The following is a 21,674-nucleotide window of genomic DNA, read 5'->3' on the forward strand; positions in this document are numbered from 1 at the left end:
CAGGCGGTATTATTTTGGCATAGCCTCTCTGAGGTTGTATGGGAAGAAGCGCCAATATATTCTGCAGCGCTTACAAAGACAGGGGGATACAGAAAGACAAAAGTACAAAAATTACAGAACCACGGTTACATATAGTAATCAGTTGATGTAAACAGTAGGGATGAAGGTCCTGCTCCAACGAGGTTACATACTACAAATAATGGGGAGATACAGAAGATCAAGGGGCTGGAGATGTACATGGTATGGTGAGGTGGAGAGTGAGGGATGCTATACACAAACAATTGTCAGACGTTCAGCCGTGTGCCAGCCGAATCAGTATGACTGCAGGGGTAGTTTATGGTGGCCAGCAGGGGTTGCAGTCAATAGGTCAGCGGAGTACAGAGGGGTACGTTTTTAGAGCATGCCTGAAGTTTTGAGAGTCCTGGATTGCCCGGATAGCCTTTGGTAGTGCGTTCCAGAGGATCGGTGCTGCTCTGGGGAAGTCTTGGAGGCGGGAATGAGAAGTTCGAATTAAAAGGGCGCTCAGTCTGATTTCTTTAGCAGAGCGGAGAGCCCCGGCTGGGTGATGGATTGAGATGAGAGAGGCAATGTAGGGCGGTGCTGCGCTGTGGAGGGCTTTCTGGATGAAGGTAGTGAGTTTAAATTGAATTCTGTATTTAACAGGCAGCCAGTGCAGTGACCGGCACAGGGCAGAGGCGTCCGAGTAGTGGCTAGACAGGAAGATGAGCCTGGCTGCCGCATTCAGGATGGATTGGAGAGGGTAGAGTCTGGTGCAGGGGAGGCCGATCAGCAACGAGTTGCAATAATCGAGGCGGGAGTGGATGAGGGCAACAGTGAGCGTTTTTAGCGTGTCTACAGTGAGAAAAGAGTGAGATTTGATGTAGGGGGTAAAGGAGAGATCGGCATTGAATATGACCCCAAGGCAGCGGGCATGTTGTCTGGGAGTTATGGTGGTGCCACACACTGAGATGTCAGGATGGAGTTGGTTAGCATGGTGACAAGAGATGCTGAAAGAAGTGGAAAGGAGATGTAACCTGTACCCATGGTGCATTGATCCCACATGTGCGAAGTACTGAGATTGACATATGAAGATATGTTGCATAAAGTGTGATTTCCGGTTAATTGTGCATCATTTAAAATACCAGTGCCCTCCCCGGGAGTGACGAGTTCTAAAAGTTCCTTTAGGTTAATTTTTATTTTTAAAAATGTGCTGCCTCTGCCTCAGTCTGTCATCGTCGTACCATCCTGAACCTGTGTCATACCCCCACCAGCACGACAAAAGGCATAATTTATGCTGAAATAATTGTTTTGTAGGTGTGTGGCATTTTAAAACACTGTCCTCCATACAGTCTGCTATGTCATTGATGATCTCTTTAGGATATTTTCTAAGGCTGCATTAAAACAATCATCAGTAGTAGGATAAAGTTACCGTGTTTCCCCGAAAATAAGATACCCTCACATTAAATTTTGCCCCAAAAGAGACAGTGTCTTATTTTTAGGGGTGTCTTCTAACATTTACCTAGCAGCCAGCGTTCGGATCCCTCGCGCTGGTCTCCGTCTCTGCTGCAGGCTGCCGTGTTTTCCTGAACACCGACAGAGCATACCTTCCTGGTAGCGGGGCTTGAATACCGCGCCTCCAACAAGCTAATACTCGGATTACTTAACCAGGCACCAGCTCTGAATGGCTGACGTGGCGCTCGATTAACAAATCAGAGCATAAGTTTCCTGGAGGCGGGGTATTCAAGCCCCGCTCTTCCAAAAAATAATGCACTGTCAGCGTTCAGGAGAACACGGCAGCCTGCAGCAGTACCACAGCCCAGCATTAGGGACTCAAACGACGGCTGCTAGGTGAGTATTGCTATTTGTTTTTTTTATGTAGTCTAACTAGGGCTTATTTTCTGGAGAGGGCTTATATTTCAAACCCCAACCCCTGAAAATCAGGGTAGGGCTCATTTTCGGAGAAACACGGTAGTACTGAAAAATCCATAACCTTAACCATAGCTGCAATTCCTTACCTCCATAGTAAGGAAGCCACTTGTACCTTTTTCCCTGGAATTCCATCCCATCATATTCTGCACACTGTTCAGCCCGAAAATCTCGGGAACTTTCAGGGCATTCCTGTGGAGTGGAATGCAAGGAGCATTAGAATTAGCACAGTATAGCGTGGAAACGGATGGACATTAGATGCCCAGTATATAAAGTACAATTAAAATGTCTATGAACAAATAGAATGTACCTAATACCTCAAGATTTCAATTAACCAAATCCATGCAAGCACATGGATAGGTAAAAAAAAAACATTTTGCAAACTAATTAAATGGCACTGGATGCAGATGCAGTTGAAAGTAGTAGTTGGTCAGAGATGCAGAGTAGCAGGCCAAAGGTTCGAGGCTTAAGTCTCGAACGCCTGGTGCTTGCAACATCCCTGCATACTGGAACAGGAAAGGGCATTTCCCAAAATTCAAAGCATAAAACTTGTCTAAAATGTCTTTGTATGCTGGATAATAAACTGCAGGGCGAAAGCAGGAAATATAGGCCCTGGGTGGACAAACACCTCATAAGATTGTGAGCCACTCACATTTCCCAGCAACAGAGTAGGAAGGAGAGATAATAATCCTCAAGGCTGCGGCAAGAAAGGAAAAGGAAGTTAAGAGTTATTGGTCAAAAGAAAGGAAATAAAGAAGGAGAGGAAAAAAATGGTAGAGGGTGAAAAACAAAAATTGGTGGGTGAGATTAATTGGGAAAAGCTGGTGAAGGACTAAGGAAAAAATGGTGTAGGTGAAAAGATCAAAATAAGGTCCTGTAACAGGGGGGCCAGGTGTCAATAGCCCAGAATAAAACTCTGTTTTCGGTCTCTCCCGATTTGTGATCTATAAAAATGTTAATAAAAAGAAGATTTAAAAATAAATGTTAGGGAAGCCCGGAGTGATTACATTGTGTTAGGTCTGGCAGACGTGGGCGTCATTCTCTGAATCTCTGATTGCCTTTTTTCCAGCACATCCATGGTTAAATTGGTTTTACCTCTTCCACCCCGCTGCAGATGGTTTGTCATCTCTCCACCACTATATAGAGGACTCAGACCTGACAGTCTCTGATGCAGTATTGGTGTAGGAGTCCTCTCATGTATGCACGCGTCGCAGCTGCTCCTGTTGTTCCTGTATTTGCAATTGGTGCTTGGTCTTCAGTTTGCTCTGTACTTCCAGGTTGGTCCTGAACGTGCTCACTCCTAGGTTCTTCAGACGGCGTAGTGTTTTCCAACTCCCTGGCTTCCTGGTGACCAGTCCTGACAAGGTTAATCAGCACCTAGGTTCCCGCGCAGGGCCGTCCTTGTCAGGGCGAATTCTCTGCTGTTGATAGGCAGGGACTTTCCATCTCCTGCTTCAAGCATAGGGCTAGATCCCCTGGTCACCTTGGCATTCCAAGCCACGCCTCCAGCGGTGAGCATTTGGGTTTCCAGAGTTGGCTGTCTGCCCTGCCGGTCTGATCCATCTACCAGTTGGGCGACACAGCGGATTCACATTAAATCCCTAACACATTGTGTAGTTCACAGCTTGCCAGATTTACTAGTATGAAGAAGTAGAAGAAACAGCTGGGGAACCAGGAACGCTGTAAACAGGACCCAGGAACAGCCTGGTAGATTCAAAGCTTATTGACAAGCAACACATTTCTGTCCTAAAACAGGACATTCATCTGCCATATTACAGTAACACAGTAGGATGCAAAGAATTTAAATAGTGTGGGTGAAATGAGAGTGTGAGGTCACAACATCACATGATTTAGGTCATGTGATCAAGGCCAGAAAAAGCAAGTGTATAAAACAAGAAACATTCTGCTTATAACAAAATAAGGGAAAAGTTCCCAATTTGAAAGAATACATGAAAAAAAAATTATAATTTGAATATAAAATTAAGGCAATTAACTGAAAATAATCAGACTAAATTTTATAGAAAAGGAACGAAAGAGCAAACAGAAAGAATATAGAAAATGATTAGAAATGCACAAAATAGTTACATAGAATAAACTATTAAAATCATGTTAAATTGGTGTGATGAAAATATCAACAGAAATATATAGTGAAAATTATGTGATAATTAAATAAGCAGTTATAGAAAATTATTAAACAATTATCCGATGATGAAAGGATTAATGAACCAGCTGTTGATTAAAAAATAAACAAATCACGGGGGAATACATTAATAGAAAACTAGTTCAAATTATATTAGAATGAGAGTATTAATTAACATAATAAAAATAGCTAAAATGATGGAGAAATTAATTGATGTGCCACCTGCTTGACGGGTGAAACAAATCAAGTAAGGTGGTAGGGCGTTTGCTCAAGAGATGTTGAAATCACGGGGAAGATGGGTGAAACAGTGAAGGCCAGAAGTGTATTAGATTTATACAGTTTTCCCCGATAGTAAGACCTTCCCCAATAATAAGCCCTACCCTGGTTTTCAGCTGAAGCTTGAAATATAAGCCATCCCCCGAAAATAGGCCCTAGCTAACCTACAAAAAACCCATCAATACTCACCCGGTCTGCGGCGTTCTGATGCCCCGCGATGGTCTCCGACGCCGCTGCGGCAAGCTGCACCGTCCTCTGCGCTGACATATCAGGTTCTTTCTGGTGACGGGGCTTTGAATACTCCGCCTCCAGCACATTTAGCGTATGACATCACTGAATAGCTGAGATTCGCTCATCAAGCTCCGGCTGTGATTGGCTGGCGCTTGATCCAATCACAACGCTCAGTTTGCTGGAGGCTAGGAAACTGATATGTCTGCGCTGGGGACATTGCAGCTTGCCGCAGCACCACCGGAGACCTTCGCGAGGCATCAGGACGCCCTCCACCAGGCAAGTATAAGCCCCCGCCTCCTGAAAATAAGACTCTGTGCCTCTTTTGGGGCAAAAATAAATATAAGACAGTGACTAATTTTCACAGAAATGCGGTATATATCCTTTTACCGAGCGCAATGACTCCAGGTCTAGAGAAACAAAGTTGACCATACCAGCTTCTCTGACTACCTGATGCACACTATACATTAGTATGTAGCATTAGTCTAGGACACTGCTTTGATTAACTATTGCTGCCCACATAGGATCAGCATGTAGTGTTCTAGACTAATGGTGCATGCTAATACACAGTATACATCAAGCAGTCCGAGAAGTGGTTCACCCATCTTTGTTTCTCCAGGCCCGGAGGGTTGCTTTAAGTAATTTATATAAAACAGCGTTTCACCTGCACATTGCATGAGCGATAGTTTCTGGTTGGTCCAATACAATTTGATCCCCCATCTGTCCTAAGGAAGAAGAAAATTCCAAATGTCATTTAGGGCACTGCACAAAAATAGTAATAGATATATAAGTATATGGTATGAATGCAATGAAAACACAGTCACTAGAACACAGTTAAACCTTGTCAGTAGCATTATTATATAGTAATTATTAGTAAAATAGTAATATGGCTTTGATGAGTCTATGTATACAAATGGTGGTCCACAAGAGGGCAGCATGCGTCATATTTCTAGCAGATTACCTTCTATTGACGGCATTCCTACAGATGCTATAAACATTTACAGATCTTTCCACTCATAGCTAAATTAGCTCACCAAACATAGCACGCAATACTGTATGCCGGACAAATACATTAGCGTGTAGACTGAATGTGCAGCACATGTGCTGTGAATACATTGTACAAATATTTACATCAGCTTTATTTTAACATATGTTATGAGCAGATTGTATGGCATTACGACATTTTTGCATCAGGTGCACTTAAGTTTAAAAAGGGGATTTAAAAAAAAAATAAAAAATTATGTCACACTGCAGTGTTATTTAATGTCCATAGGAATATTACCTTGCAAGCTGACAGCAAAAAAATATGTTACTATTTAATATTTTACATAGTCTATAGTGTCATACATAGATTGTAATCACCCATATCAGCCTGTCAATAGCAGAGCCATCACATGGGCGAGAGATCTCCTGGCGTTAGTTTAGGAGTACAGAAGGAAACCAGAATATAAAAATGAAAAACCAAGCAAGCACAAACAAAATATAAATTCAAGTTTAAAAAAAGCGTTTTCCTGGGCAGAGGTGAACCCAAATCTTGCAAAATAATGATAACCACCTTATAACTGCTGACAGAAACAGATAACGGCATAAAACAGTGTACAGTACAGCGTCAAGGGAGCTGCCAAAAGTTTGATTGGATAATAAAAGCAAGGAAACAGCTGTGAAATCACTTGGTCAGGAATATGCAATTCCATGATATTCCCCAGGTTATTGGGTTTGACAAACTTAAATCTGCAGTTTAAAACTAATCATCAAAAGTCTCAAGAGAGATAAAGATCCAGCATGAGCAGAACCAACAAGAGATTGTTAAATCCTGCAGAATTAACCTACATTCACTTAAAATCCGTTGATACCAATTAATTCGATGAGGCCAAGTTAATTTAGCCTCTGTGTATGCGGCAGTGAGAACGGGACATAAAGATCACATGGATAAATACACAGATGTCTTTAATTATGTCCGGTGTAGGTGTTTAGGTCATCCTCAGACTGTGTAATATATAATGTAATGTTATATCCAAAACACACACTTACTCACCTCACTCACCACACTCACACACCATCCAAATTGCAACACCAAGGAAAAAGTTGTTGAATTATGGAAATCACAGGATATATTTAAACCAGCTCAATTTATTCAGTATTGAGTATAAGCACTATGCACTGCAATACGTGCACTTACACATGCTATCAGTGAGGTTGTTAATGGTGGTCTGAGGAATGTCACAGCTGAATGCACTTATCCCAGATGTGCTCCATGGGAGACAAGTCCGGAGACACTGCAGGCCATGTTAGCACATTACGGCCATGCAGGCTGCTCACAGTTGCACAAGCAATATTTAGCTTGGTGTTTAGGAGAAATGGCTGTACCACTGGTTCCACAGTCAAATCAACATAACACTGAGCTGTTAGTGTACCAGGAAAGAAGACTAGAGGGGTCCGATTATCCCACCGCACACCATAATTCCAGGAGTAGGACCGGTGTGTTGTTCCTTTATGAAGACCTCTTCATGGTATTGCCCATGTGGTCCTCAGACCAATCTCTGGCTATCATTACGTCCAAGACAAAAGCAGACTCACTGCTGAAGAGGATAGACCTCCATTCCAGCCTCCATTGCTCTTTTGCTCTGCACCATGATAGCTTTTGAAAGTAGTGGCATCAGGTCAGTGGAACACCTGTTGCTGGACGTCTGGCTCATAGCCAAATGTTGTGCAAGTGCCTTCTGATGATTTGTGTAAATACTATTTAATGTTCAATACATTTTTTTATTGAGAATCAGCAGGACTGACAACAGTGAATCAATATAATCTACAGGTACAATACATTTTACAGTGTCCCCAAAAACTTTACATAGACTATGTTTGTTATATCCATTCAAGTACTGCGATTCTCTAAGTTCAAATAATGATCTAACTAGAAATACAATTGAAGAGCAGTGAGACAAGGAAAAGAAGGAAGGGAGGAATATATAGTGGAAACGTAGTTGGAAGTTGGGAGGGGAAAAAAAGGGGGGGGGATAAGGATTAGTCTGCTCAATTAACTTTATACCCTTAGGTAAATTGCGTTAAGCCTAACCAAAATGCATTAAATACAAATAAAAACTTCTTCGTGAACCAGGGAACAGGAACCTAATTGTAACAATTTGATCTGTCAAAGTTATTTTCTCGGGCTTATATAGGGACAGGATTCACTAACTTGAAGAATTGCTGCCAAGGACTCCACGTCTGCACAAACTGACTTACTCTATCATTCCTAATTGCAAATATTTTCTAATACACGTAATGTTCCGAGAGAAGTTGTGTTATTTAGTTAAGAGAAGGGATCTGTTGTGATCTCCATTTCCTCGCTAGAAGTAGTTTTATTGAAAGAAGGCCATGAGATACCAACTTTCTATATTTGTGTAAATACTATTTGATACCCTAGGCTTGGTATGTGATAATCAATTTCAGTCTCAGTACAGAATGGATTACTATGCACCATTCTTCTGACGATCCATCTGTGGTGCGCACGACCGCGGAGGAGTTGGTGGCTGTAAATGGAGGCAGCGGTGACTCCACTGCTCTCCTCACAGACAGTGGCAGCAACCAAGAAATCTTTTAAAAAGTATGGCATTTTGGACTACCCATCAGTCGGGCAGGGTATGGTGGTATTATTGTTGTCAAATTTGTGACATCAGCCCGTATACTTTCCGAAAGCGGTTTCAGGCAAAACAATAAGCAAAAAATATACACATTTAGATAAAAATGGGGATTGTAGAACTTTTACCTGAAGTGTGGTGATGTACGCTTCAGTGCAGATGGTGAGGTAGTGGGAAGGGAACTCTAGGATAAACTTTAAACAGTAAAACGATTTATTTGCATAAGAGATTCACAGCTGCTGATAAGTGAAAGCCCTCACTGACTGACTGGCCACTAATTCTCTGACTTCCAGATGTCATACAAACATGAAATTTGGCACGACCATTCTTTATGTTCTAAATAAGAAAAGGTAAAGGGGTCACAACTTGATTATTCAATGTTAAGTGCAAATTCCTCTAAAGTAACCTTGACTTCATAACATTTCCGTGCAAACAACACGTAAACACCTGTAGCAAATTAACTCAGGCAAAGCTGGGTATATTAGCTAGTAATATATATGAGTGAGGGATTAGCGTCAGGATAAGGTAACAGCCTGGGCATCAACAGCCAGAGACAGTGACACAAGGAGTAAAGTTCATAGCCCAGGCCTTGCCTGGGTTTATTTCAGCAAAATAAAGCAAAGCAGGCCTTTACTCCAGGCCAACATAAATTAACACCTGCTCGTCTGAGCACTCACTATACACAGATTGGTCCTGACTACTCACTGCCAAAAACACTGCTTGCTGCGCACAGCCAGTCGTTTCCTCAGACCTCCAGAGGTCTCACCACACTCTCTCAAGACCTGCAGGCCCAGGTTTTTATGAGGCCTGATACCAGCCTCACCTGGTACGTGGGAGTGGCCATCACACCCTTCACTTTGACCACTCCAGGAAAAGCCGGCCCGGACTATGCGGCTTGGAGCCACTTACATACTACAACATGTCAGTAACTTAGTGTTACTGACACACAAATGCTGGCTTCCTCCACCGAGCCCAGGCTGCTCGGTGACACGTATCTGCCCAAGTACTCCCTAGCGCCACATACGAGAGCATCCTAGGAGACACATATCTGCCCTCCAGCACTTTGCCAGTCATATCTATCTATCTATCTATATATATACACACACACATACACACATACATACACACACACGCATAATATATTATATATACACAGATGTTATGCCTAAACATTTATAAAAAGTAACAGAATTTATAAGCATACAAGTGCTGTTATTTTAGTACATTTGGTAGTCCTGTCTATGGTTTATTTAACAGCAGTTAAAGATTTGGGAATATCTGAATATACATTTGGTAGATTAGCAAAAAGTAGGCCACAGATGGATGGCAACATACCTGCAGGATCAAACTATACATCCCACTGAGCTCCGTTTTCTATTGCAGGCAACACTGGATCCTCAAAAGGTGAGAAACGCATTGGGCCCCAGGTAATAAATTAACCACTTCAATACCACAGAGAACCTGAAACTGCTGGCATTAAAATACTTTCACCACCAAGATTACCATTAAGCCTTTAACTACCATAGACCACCAGGGATAATATAATTAACCTCTAAACCATCTCACACCATCAACATTCAGCGTTGATAAAATACTCAGCAGCCAGGGCTCCAGAAATTCTTATAGACTGTCTTGGTAAAAGATAAAGAGCTGAATGCTCAATTTACATTTGAGTAAATGGGATTGATCTGCTATACCAAGCACAGCTGCAATACAATGTATGGGTCAATGACTGTTGTGGAGTGAAGCAGTCGCAGCACTCACCAAGGCATCACTGTCATTTTAAATCAGCTGATCAGTGGGGATCCCGAGCAGCAGACCCCCTGTTGATCAACTATTGATGGCCTATCCTGAGGACAGGCCATCAATAGTTTTATCCCAGAAAACCCCTTTAAAAAGCATGTGATAAGTACATTTATAAGTAATGCTGTGCTATGGGGTACAGATAAGTAATTTTGTCAAACACAGCCATTGTCTATTCACGAACTGTACCCAGTAATAAAAGCAAATTGCTCCAAGCCACAGCCAGCCATACATAACATGGATTTACAAGGCTTACGGTTTAGAAGACAGCTGGCATTCCATGACAATCCTACCTTAGGAATGAAGCCTCAGGGGAGCTCAGAACACCAATATTTTATGTGGTACATGGAAATATTAAAGTGTAGTAATTAGAGGCAACAAGGCTTCCAATTAAGAAGATCTTCTAAGGAGTCGAGATACCTGTGGGCACACTGCTTCTGTATAACAGATGAATGACATCACTCTATGCACTGAGCAGTATTATGCACTCAATTGTTCATACACTATTGTGTGACTGTAAAAATCACATTAGACCCATTTTTATTTAGTTCCACAAAAAAATTCTCCAATTCTGATTTTGATTAAACTTCCCATTGTCCATGGAAGATGTGAGGTCTTATGTAACAGAGCCTTGTGTGGTGCAGAGTGCTAAGGCAGCAAAAGTGCAGTCCTAAGCTGTCGCTCATGACCTGAATGTTGCGAGTTCAATCCCCGCATGGTTCAGGTCGCTGGCTCAAAGTTTACTCTGCCTTCCATCTTTCCAATGTCGGTGAAATGAGTATCCAGCTTGGTAATAAATTACTTGAAAGTGCTGCGAAACAAGTTAGTGCTATACAAATTTTTTTTTAATTGCATTGTTTTGTTTTCTTGAAAAAAATGTTCTGATACCAAAAAAAAAATTAACCTCATAGTCCTGTTTAGAGTAGTATGGCAGTGCCTTACACTTGCCATATAAATATAGTGGATGATATCAATGTAAGTAGCTAGTAGTACAAGTCGTATAATGACATTATCTTAAAATTATGTAACCGGTTCAGGGTTGGGGTATTTGGTCCTTCATGACCAGACATATTTAACAGCTGTAACTTTATTTCTTGGCAATCAACAGCGGTTTGCAAAAAAAAAACAAAAACGCAGAAGCAATTAAGGCTGCTTTCACATCTGCATTGGAACCTTCACCTGGAGGTTCCGTTGCAGATGGGTGAGAAAATACAGCACTTTTTCTTCCGTCCAAAAGACATGCAGGTAGGTAGACTACATTATAGTCAATGTGGTCTACCTGGCACTGTTCAGTTCTGTCTAGAGACAGAAGCATTCAGCCATGGGGATTTCCCTTTCCTGCTCCCTGAACGGAGCAGGAAAACGGAATTCCCTGCACAGGTTTGAAAGCCCCCTAAATAGCTCAATGCAACTAATATGTGGTCTCTCCAAAATCAATACAAAATGCTACTTCTAAGGACTACTGCAGTCTCAGAATTATTAAAACCCTTCATAACAAGCATCTTTACTACTTAGTAGCGAGCCCTTCTGCAAAAGTGACCACATTCCTGAGGAAGCGGAGACCATTCCTCATGGACAATGGCCTCCAGGTCACAAATATTTCCTGGGTTTGCATGTTAGATGACCATGACCGCCAGAATCTTCCGGGACTTCTGCTGAAACAAAGCCTTGGTGAACTTTGACATATGCTCGGGATGATTATCCTCTTGGAAGGTTCAAACATCTAAGCTTCAGCTTTCTCACAGAAGACATGACATTTTCTCCTTGAATTTCCCAATGCTTGAGGATATCTGAAGTGTGGGGAGAACAAAATAGATTCAAAAGTATCAGAGGAAGGAAAGCAGCCCCAAAGCCTCACTGAGCCATCGCAATGTTTCATGGTAGGCAGGGTGTTCTTTTCACCACAGGTTTTCTTCTTCCTCCTCCAGAAATACCGCCTATTCATAGGCCAAAAATGTTCCAACTTTATTTAATTACTCCACAGAATTGAATCCCCAAATTTCTGTAGCTTACTTCTATAGTTTTGAGCATATTACAGCTGACTTTTCTTTTGTCTTCGGTCAATAGAGATGTATGTTTTGAGGTCCGGACATTAAGACCTTCAGTGTTTAGTATGCATCTTACTGTGCACACCAAAACATCAGCATCTGCTATTATCAAATCTTGCTGCAGGTCTTTTGCTGTCACTCAAGGGTTTTCGATCACCTGCTTCCTCAGGAATTTGGTGTCAGTCAGCGATAGCTTCCTCTTTCTGACATATCTAGGTAGTGCAGCCACAGTTCCTTTAAAGGGGTTGTCCCGCGGCAGCAAGTGGGTCTATACACGTCTGTATGGCCATAATAATGCACTTTGTAATGTACATTGTGCATTAATTATGAGCCATACAGAAGTTATAAAAAGTTTTTTACTTACCTGCTCCGTTGCTAGCGTCCTCGTCTCCATGGTGCCGACTAATTTTCGCCCTCCGATGGCCAAATTAGCCGCGCTTGCGCAGTCCGGGTCTTCTCCTCTTCTCTATGGGGCTCCGTGTAGCTCCGTGTAGCTCCGCCCCGTCACGTGCCGATTCCAGCCAATCAGGAGGCTGGAATCGGCAGTGGACCGCACAGAAGAGCTGCGGTCCACGAAGACAGAGGATCCCGGCGGCCATCTTCAGCAGGTGAGTATGAAGACGCCAGACCGCCGGGATTCAGGTAAGCGCTGTGCGGGTGGTTTTTTTAACCCCTGCATCGGGGTTGTCTCGCGCCGAACGGGGGGGGGGTTTAAAAAAAAAAAAACCCGTTTCGGCGCGGGACATCTCCTTTAACTTTGAATTTGTGAACTATATCTCTAGGAACATTCAATGGCATTGCAATTTTATGGTTCCTTATTTGTGCAAGACCATGATCTCAGAAGGGGTATTCCCAACTCAGGGACCCCATTTCAATGTGCTGCAAATATGAAAATAAAAGGACTCACTAATTACATGTTTGTATCAAAAATACCCAGTTTTATTGAAAGGCTACAGTCTTCATAGACATGACACGGCCGGCAGTGGGCAGGGCGCGTATTCACACTATACTTCCGCTGTGCGGAAGTATAGCGTGACGGCCGGCTTCCATTGACTACAATGGAAGCCATCTACGCGTATTCCCGCGGCAAATAGGACATGCTGCGGGTTATTTCACGCTGCGGAATTCCGCAGTGGAATTCCGCACTGTGAACATTGAGCTATTAGGTTCAATAGAACCTAATAGCTGTGGTGAAACACTGTGGATTTCCGCCGCGCCGGGGCATTAGCCCTAACTCAGTGCACAATGATCTGCAGGATCTCTAGAATGCATGCACAACAGCTCCTGGCCACCAGCTAACAATGTTCTGCTGTCTCTTTGCATAGAAGGGCTCCTGAGCAGCACAAGTAACTCCCAGTTGTTAATAATAGTATATAAAAGGTGATTACTATTTAGGAACTTCCTCCATTAATTTTTCTATAATGGCTCCAAGGATGGAGTAAATTCTTTTATTGCTTTAATTCTCTAGCCCTAACTCGTTTGGCAAATATATGAAGATTGTAGAGTTTTACAGTGCCATATAACATAGTATGTTGGGCTGAAAAAAAACACATGTCCATCTGGTTCAGCCTATTAGACCCCCCCCCCCCTCCTCCCTCATGTTGATTCAGAGAAAAGCAAAAAATCCCAATGAGGTAAAATCCAATTTTCTTTCTTTAAGGGAGAAAAATTCCTTCCCGACTCCAATCTGCCAATCAGAATAAATCCCTGGATCAACAACCCTTCTAAATTAATCAGTGACTATAACATGTAATATTGTAACACTCAAGAAAGGCATCCAGGCCCCTCTTCAAATCTTATCAAATTCTCCATCTCCACATCCTCGGGTGGGGAGTTCTATAGTCTCACTGCTCTTACCCCTTCTATGTTGGTGTAGAAACCTTCATTCCTCTAGGAACAGTGTTTCCCAAACTCCAGTCCTCATGGACCCGCAACAGGTCATATTTTCAGGATATCCTCAGTGTTGCACAGGTGATGTAATTATTGTCCGTGCCTCAGACATTGCCACAGGTGTTCTTACTATAGGATATCCTGAAAACATGACCTGTTGGTGGTCCCTGAGGACTGGAGTTTGGGAAACACTGGCTCTAGACGTAGAGGATGCCACCTTGTTACAGTCACAGTCCTGGGTGAGATCTCTGTATTGTCCCCTGATATATTTATTCATAGTTATTAGGTCGCCCCTCAGACCTCTTTTTTTCTAAACTAAATAACCCCAATTTTGATGATCTCTCTGGGTATTGTAGTCCGCAGATTCTATTTATTAATTTCCTGTCTTTGAACCCACTCAAGCTCTGATTCTTCCTGAGTACCAGTGCCCAAAACTGTACACAATATTCCATGTGTGGTCTGACCAGTAACTTATAAAGAGGAAGAACAATGTTCTCATCATGTGCCCCTAACCTTTTTGATGCATCCCCTAAAATGGATGTAATGAATGGAAACCACTAAGTTTTTTTGGGCTTCAATAATGCACAAAAGGAAGAAATAAAAATCAGCAATCGATAATAAAATACGTAAGAAATCCCATAAGGTTTATTGAGCAGGGACAGATAACAGGAGGTAACAAAAGCCTCAGAAGGCTAGAAGAACTGAACCATTGATGAAGATTCTCCATGACTTTAAAAAGCACAAGAGGAAATGAAGATTGCGGGCTGCTTAAAAATGTCAGCTTAACATTGCTGTTGGTTTTAGTGGGTTAAATCAACAAATGTTTCATTGCCATTGACCCTCGTTTACATCTCTGCCTTTGTATACCTTCCTATACCCTAGAAGTATCTTCAGTAGCATAGTTTTTGTGTGTTTAAATGCAAAGTACCACTGTGTTATGATCAGCAGGAATGGTCTTGCTATTTTGTCATCTTCAATCTATTAGCTTGTTGTGGGGAAACTTGTAACTATTTTACAGCTGATCTATTAGGGTGGGTCAACTGACCGCACAGCTGTAGTTCAGGCTTGTTAGGAAGGAGTTCCTTGATTGACACTATGTAGATATTCCTGGCTCCTGCAATGTGGTGCTGATTATAGTGTAGGCTGTGTGTATTTAAATCCAGCCCTGCTTGCACGCTTCAAGCATTTAATTCCTAGCTTAGTTTTGTGTCTTGTCAGCATAAATATGTTTGTGTGATTATTTGTAGTCCAGCTTTTTAACTTGTGGTTTGTTTTTCTGTTCTTTCCCTGTTTGTATCCTTATTTCTCTTGTTTCTTAGTTCAGCTCTATTCAGTACAGTTTTCTTGTCTCTGGGTGTTCATGCCCTCTCACAGTTTGTCAGGGTCACTGTTTTGAATAGGGTTTCCATTAGGAATATCTTTAGGGATGCTCAGAGACAGTGGTGTTTGGTGTTAGTGAAGGCTAAAGTTAGAGTCAGTTATTGTCAGTTTTGTTATCTATTCATTATTACCTATCTGTTCCACTATTTGATAATCATCACCATTATCGGACTACAATCACCATTGTACATTTGTGTCATTATCTGATTACCATCACCATTCTACTCCTGTCATTTATTGCAAGTTCCTATTCTTGCATTTTTGTTACCTTCTAAAGTTAATACGTACTTCATATTATTGCTTTTTTGACTGCCTGAATACTGCATACGTTATAGCCGCTGATCACTGCCAGTGGCTTCTCACTACCTCATCTCATGAGCCATCAGGGTCCCAGCCATCCTCCTTGCAGCAGACATAATAACATGGTTAACCTTTGGCAGTGCCACCCCTAAAGCTAGGTACAAATCCAGCTTTTTCATCCCTAACCAGCCTGAACATTCCTTTAGTTACTTCAGGGGTCCTCTTCCACTTGAAGCTGTCTGGGCAATAGGTTCTATTAGGTTCTGCAAAGGTGCTGCTTGTTCTATGTCACCTTGTGTCCAGCTGGCGTCATTACACACTACCATCTATGCTAAAGTGTATTTACACAAGAAAAAAAAGGCAAAACTGTTAAAAATGGTAACTTACCTGCGAGAGTAACATTGCCGCTCTCTGAAACTTACTCCCCCACCACAGGAACGACTACATTCTCTCCAGTCACTCCAGTTGTCCCAAAAATCACCCTGTCTTTTATGCTTACTAGCCTGTAAAATATTGTAGTTCATTGAGTGGCATAATACACAGAACATGAATGAATCTTACTGCTTTATCACATAATCAGAATGCAAGTATCAAACAAAAAGAAAAGTACTATAACTAGTAATCATAGGCAATAATACAAAAAGGGGCATTAATCGCACATAATGTACACAAAGGCTGAGTCTGCAATGGGGTTGATAGAGATGACAGCGCACACCTGAAGCTGGCCTCATCCTCACCCAGATATTTAAGATAAATGTCAATTATTAAAGTTCTATGGATTCAAAGTCAAAATCATAAACCAGATTTGCCCACTATCAGCTATGTGCCTAACTACTATAAAATGTTAACACGCTGGGGTCATGACAATGTATCTGGATGGCAACTCTATCCTGATGGTGGCCCTACAAGGAAATCCATGTCCTTATGTATTGTTATTTTGGAGTGTTAGCTGAACACCGTTTTGGGATAATGCATTGGAATTAATGCTATGAAGTCTTTTCGTCACCTTCATCATCTGTGTTCACCTCAAGTATTATCCTTGCAGAATCAAATATTATTGCTCTCAGCAGTAAGTGTTGCTTCCTACAGAAAAACAGCTAGAAGTGGGAAATCTCTTTAAGCCTGATGAAGAGGCCCAAGTAGCAGTGAAAGCTTCCTGTGATATTATTTATTTTTGTTAGTCATTAAAAAGCATCACATCTACAAGATTTTGTTTTTCTTACTCTGAGCAATAACATTCAGTGCTACTGGCTAACATGGTACGAAACCGTTTTTCCTTTTTGGCAGAACCAAGTACACCAATACCCCACAGTATAGGCTTCCCATAATTATGTTGCTATTAAAAAAAACAAAAAAAACACAATAGCAAAACAGAACTACTTTATCAACACATCAGGTAGAAGTTAAGGTGCTTTTAGATGGAACGATTATCGTTCAAAGAAATCATTAAAACAAGGGAAGTGAATGATAATTGTTCAGTCTAAACACGAGCCAACAACTGGATGATGGAAGACAGTCATTCATTTTATGCAGGTATAAAAATCATTGGCTCATTCACGTATCGTTCGGTTTCAACAGCACTCGTCCAGTCGTTTTCACTCACTTACACAGCGAATGTGAATAACTGAACTATTTCTTGTTTGAACCAGCCAACCATGTATCTGCTTGTCTAAACAGAGTGCATGAGCAAACGAGCTTTCGATGACGTCATCCACTCATGCAAACGATAAATCGGTTCGTCTTAGTTACCACTAAGCCCAGACAATAGATAAGCGGCTTCTAGACGCATCCCGACATATTAGTATTTGCATCTGAAACATTTGTGGGTGTGTATATACATATTGTCCACAGGCTAAATGATCTCACATTTGGCAAAAAATCTGACAACAAAGCAATTGTCTGCACTGTGGAATATAATGAGATTACATGATGAGGTGTGAAGCAGTAGTAATAAAGAAAAACACAAAACTATGGAAGCACTGGCAAAAGGTGCTATTTTACCACATTAAAAGCAGTCAAAGGTTTGTAAAGTAATTAAGTATTCGTTACACCTTGAAGCTACAAGATGCTTCTATCAGTAGACATGTTTGGTATTCGTAACAGAGGTCTGCCCACTTTGCCAACTATTCCTAGGACGTTTAACCACTTGATATACCATAACAATCTCGTCAGTCAGGGAGGAAATGCTGTGAGCCTCACAGATTTCAAGAGTGTGTGCTGTTCTTTTTCAGAGGTCACAATCCATAAGTATACAAAATAAGGAATTACCCAAGTGATTATCTTGTTGCTTTGTACATTTAATTGGAGGGATTCTGACATCCAGCGTGGCCAGTCCTGATGTCTACTGTTACTTGCATCTCAAAAAATGCTTGGCATTTGCTTGCAGGGTCACCATCACAAAATGGCTTTAATATAGAGTAATTGTCAAGGCCCCATATGCCAATAGCCACATGGGTTTTCTACTACCTTAGAGGCCAAGATTGAGATCATAGACTGGGAGGCTCTGAGGGGTTACTGAAAGAAATGATGAAGAATGAAACCTGGGGAAAGAGATGACCCTGTTCAGGGCTGGTCTATGTGAGAACTACCTGCCAGCCAGAACCTTTATTTTTTAGCATAAGCTTCAATTTAAAATGGTGAAAGAACTATTGTTTGCTACCAGCGTGCACATTATACAGTATGTAAATGTAAACCATACTTACTGAGTAAGCAGAATCCAGTACCAAAGCACAAGTAAGAAGCAACAATGGGATCTTCATTTTACCTGTCAAATAACCCACATGTAGGTTGAAAGTTAATTCTTTTATACAATATTAAGAGAGAACTGTATGAGCAACACACAGATATTAATTTACATATATACACCTCATTAAGACAACCACCCAATTTCAACCACAGAGTGGAGAGCCTGAGTAAGGCCTCTCATGTCTTCTAGAAACAGTGATTTGGGAATGATGAAGTAGATGTACTATTGAAAATTCACCAGAAAACTGCCTTACATGGTTTATATCACATTTATCATGAGTTTTTACTCGCTTTACGACCCATTTTTCTCCACAATTTTAGCGTAGAAAAAAAAGGTCTAAAAACACATCATAAATATGGTGAAAACCATGCAAGTCACTTTTCTGTGGCAGTATTTTGCCAAAAAACTGACGAATTTTCAATAGTAAAATCTGCCCTGATGTTAACTGGTGAATAGTTTGTTGCTTCCATGTGTTACAGGCATTAGATCAGCCAGAATCCAAATGAAAAGAAAGGGCTCATTATCCACTGGCATGTTGGAGCCCACAGTGGAATCCCACCTTGCCGTGTCTGTCCATGCTGCGTTACTGTCTAGGTCTGTACTGCGGATGTGTGCGGAAGCACCGGCCGGCATACAGACGCAGTGCTGCTTTCCCGCAGAAATGTCAATTGCAGAACGGCCGCGGATCGGACAGCTTCTATTGACTTCAATGGAAGCCGTCCGTGCGGGAACCGCACTAAAATGGAGCATGCTGCGATTTGTTTTCTGCATGTGGAATCTGGAAAACAAATACGCATGTCAATATTCAAGTGCAGACGCCCATGGTTTCCTTTGGGCAGCTTGAACTGCGGATCTTCTGCGCAGGTGCCACGTGCGGATTCTGTGATTCAAATCCACCCGTGGACATTGGGCCTAAACCTCACATTGAATTCCAGAACCCCCACTGGAATGATTTTTAGAAGAAGATCAGGTCTGAATTTTCCAGCACTGGATAGAGTAGCAGTACTTCAAGTGTCAGGAAAGTTCTATGACAGCAATAGGAGCTGGACAAGCGGTACGCAGAAGGGGTAGTTGCTCAGCGCAGCAATGGGGTTGGAAGCATATATTGTACAGATCAAGAAATGGACCAGAATAACTGCACAATGACTTCTGTTAGCACAGATGCATGTAGATGAGGCCTCACAGCTTACTGGTACCAAATCTAAAAGCACTAGAAATTGCACAAAACAAGGTTAGTTACATATAATAAATCTAATTAGGACTTAAAATATAGATTGATCAATCCAATAGTAATTTCTATCTGTACACAAAACAAAATCCATAGAAAGATAGCAAATGAGGATTGTAGTGATAAATTGACAGTATGTATATATAAAGGCTCAGTAAGGCAGTGGAAGAATCTACTAAACAGCATTATTGTTCTAACAGAAACCCACCAACACGTATGTGCAAGCTCCGTACCTGTTCTTCCCAAACGCTTGCCTTTGGCTCTGTGTATGCGCCAACATGCAGAATGGCAGGTCGTTTCATGCCAAGCTTTGAGCAAAGACCCAGTTTTACATGTCTGCCAGGTTCAGAAACTTTTGTCTTGTGCTCAAATTATTTGGTCATACAGGAAGATATCTCCGCAAATACAAATCCCAGATGTGTGTTGAACTGATGACTTCAGTCTAGCAAAGAAAAAAAAAGGGATGATGTTCTAAGCATCCGGTTCATATTACAGAAAGATCAAAAATCAGATATGGAGTAAACATAAAAAAAATTACTTTGTGTGCAGTCTAACAATTCAACACATTATAGAAGAGGATGCATTTTACAAGTACTAAATGGTTTACTTAACTTTTAGGTTAGACTCATACAAAATAGTTTATGCTCTATACTATGTGGGAATCATATGAGTAGTGCAAGTACTCAGGTCTCATGTAATCCCCTCATAAGGGTCCCTACAGCATTGGCATCAACAGTGGGAACGAAGTATTTTTATTTTAGGCAATATTTAGGGGTATTATGTATTACTTTCGTGTAAAAAGACTACAGTGAGGAGACAAGGTAAACTTTAGAAAGGTCCTTTTCATTTAGATGCAGGCACTGTATATAATGTCAATGCAACTATTGTCCATCCCTACTATTTGAACACTTTATTATGTTATTACTTATGTACAGTATGACTGTTACATGGTCACTAAAAATTGACACATTACTTCTAGTAAAAAAATTTTTTGCTTGCCTATGGCTGGCATTATTCAACCAGATTTCCACTGCAGAAAGCCAGGTTGGCGTCCGTACGGAGGATCCGCAGCAAATAGCATGAAATGAAAGATATGTAAAATCACTTTATCCTGCGTCATTGCTTAGTGACGGTGTGTGTAATACAAATATTTAGAAAAAAAAGGATACTGCGCATGACCAACGGCAAGCGTCCGCGGTCATATGCAGTACAGAAATAGCAGGTTTGCTGGGTTGCCGACCAGGGTTACAGCGGCATGCGGAATCCGGATTGTTCGTGTGTATCTGGCCTATTGCTGTTTTTTACCCATGAAATAGGTTTAGGCTGCCTGTCCATGGCTGAGGCGGAATATCGCTAGCGATATTCCACCGCGGGGGAGCAAGGGGGAGGAACTGACAGGTCTCCGCGGTGAGCCTATCTAATAAATAGGCTCGCCGTGGAAAATCGCAGCATCCCGTGAGCGGAAAATCGCTCATGGACGTCGGGCTGCGCTTTCCATAGTTCTCCTATGGAAGGCATTCACTGCGTTTCCCGTGGCTGGATTATCGTCACAGATAATGCAATGACAACTCGCCCGTGGACAGGCAGCCTTAGCCTAACAGTGCACTTTTAAAAGAAACAAATGAATAACCCGGATCTTACAATGAATACATCTACTCTGAATCAGCTACCAGAAAGAAAACTTTTTTCCAGATTGAAGAGATTTCCGAAAACCTTGACTTTTAATTTGCAGAAAACAGATGCAGCTCAACAACAATAGGCTGAAGCAGTTGAGCAAAAACAGTTCTAACTGGGAAGATGATGATTAAATCCAGATTCCTGAAATGAATGCATGAATTAATTTTCAAGCTACCAGCCTCTTACTAGCATAAATAAATCACAAGTCGTTTCCTACTCCCCAAACCAATCTTAGTCCATTTGGTATGGAAATGTTTAGCTCCTGTGAGTGTGCACAGGTGTTCTAGACGCTGCCTTTTTGCTTACCACACACCCCACAAATATTAAATGAGCCCAACTGAGGCAGTTTAACAAAAGTAAGACTCTTAAGATGGCTGCACATGAGCATAATTCGCTG

General features: G+C 41.6%; 1 protein-coding gene across 4 annotated transcripts in view; it reads right to left on the bottom strand.

Moving 5' to 3' along the window:
• The window catches only part of PAPLN (papilin, proteoglycan like sulfated glycoprotein), a 102,874-nt gene that overhangs the window by 58,751 nt on the left and 22,449 nt on the right, over nucleotides 1-21,674 (bottom strand). For 3 of the 4 annotated variants that reach the window (XM_066608360.1, XM_066608357.1, XM_066608358.1), the window contains 5 exons: nucleotides 19,834-20,042; nucleotides 18,329-18,390; nucleotides 16,014-16,129; nucleotides 5,235-5,295; nucleotides 2,016-2,118 (listed from right to left, as the gene is read on the bottom strand). In XM_066608360.1, coding sequence (XP_066464457.1) covers nucleotides 2,016-2,118; nucleotides 5,235-5,295; nucleotides 16,014-16,129; nucleotides 18,329-18,385 — 337 coding nt within the window. In that variant the 5' untranslated portion in view covers nucleotides 18,386-18,390; nucleotides 19,834-20,042. Of the gene's footprint in view, nucleotides 1-2,015; nucleotides 2,119-5,234; nucleotides 5,296-16,013; nucleotides 16,130-18,328; nucleotides 18,391-19,833; nucleotides 20,055-21,674 lie in introns of those variants that run through there. The other variant, XM_066608359.1, reaches the window with a different exon arrangement.

The sequence above is a fragment of the Eleutherodactylus coqui genome, chromosome 6 (assembly GCF_035609145.1).
Source record: "Eleutherodactylus coqui strain aEleCoq1 chromosome 6, aEleCoq1.hap1, whole genome shotgun sequence".
NCBI lineage: Eukaryota > Metazoa > Chordata > Amphibia > Anura > Eleutherodactylidae > Eleutherodactylus > Eleutherodactylus coqui.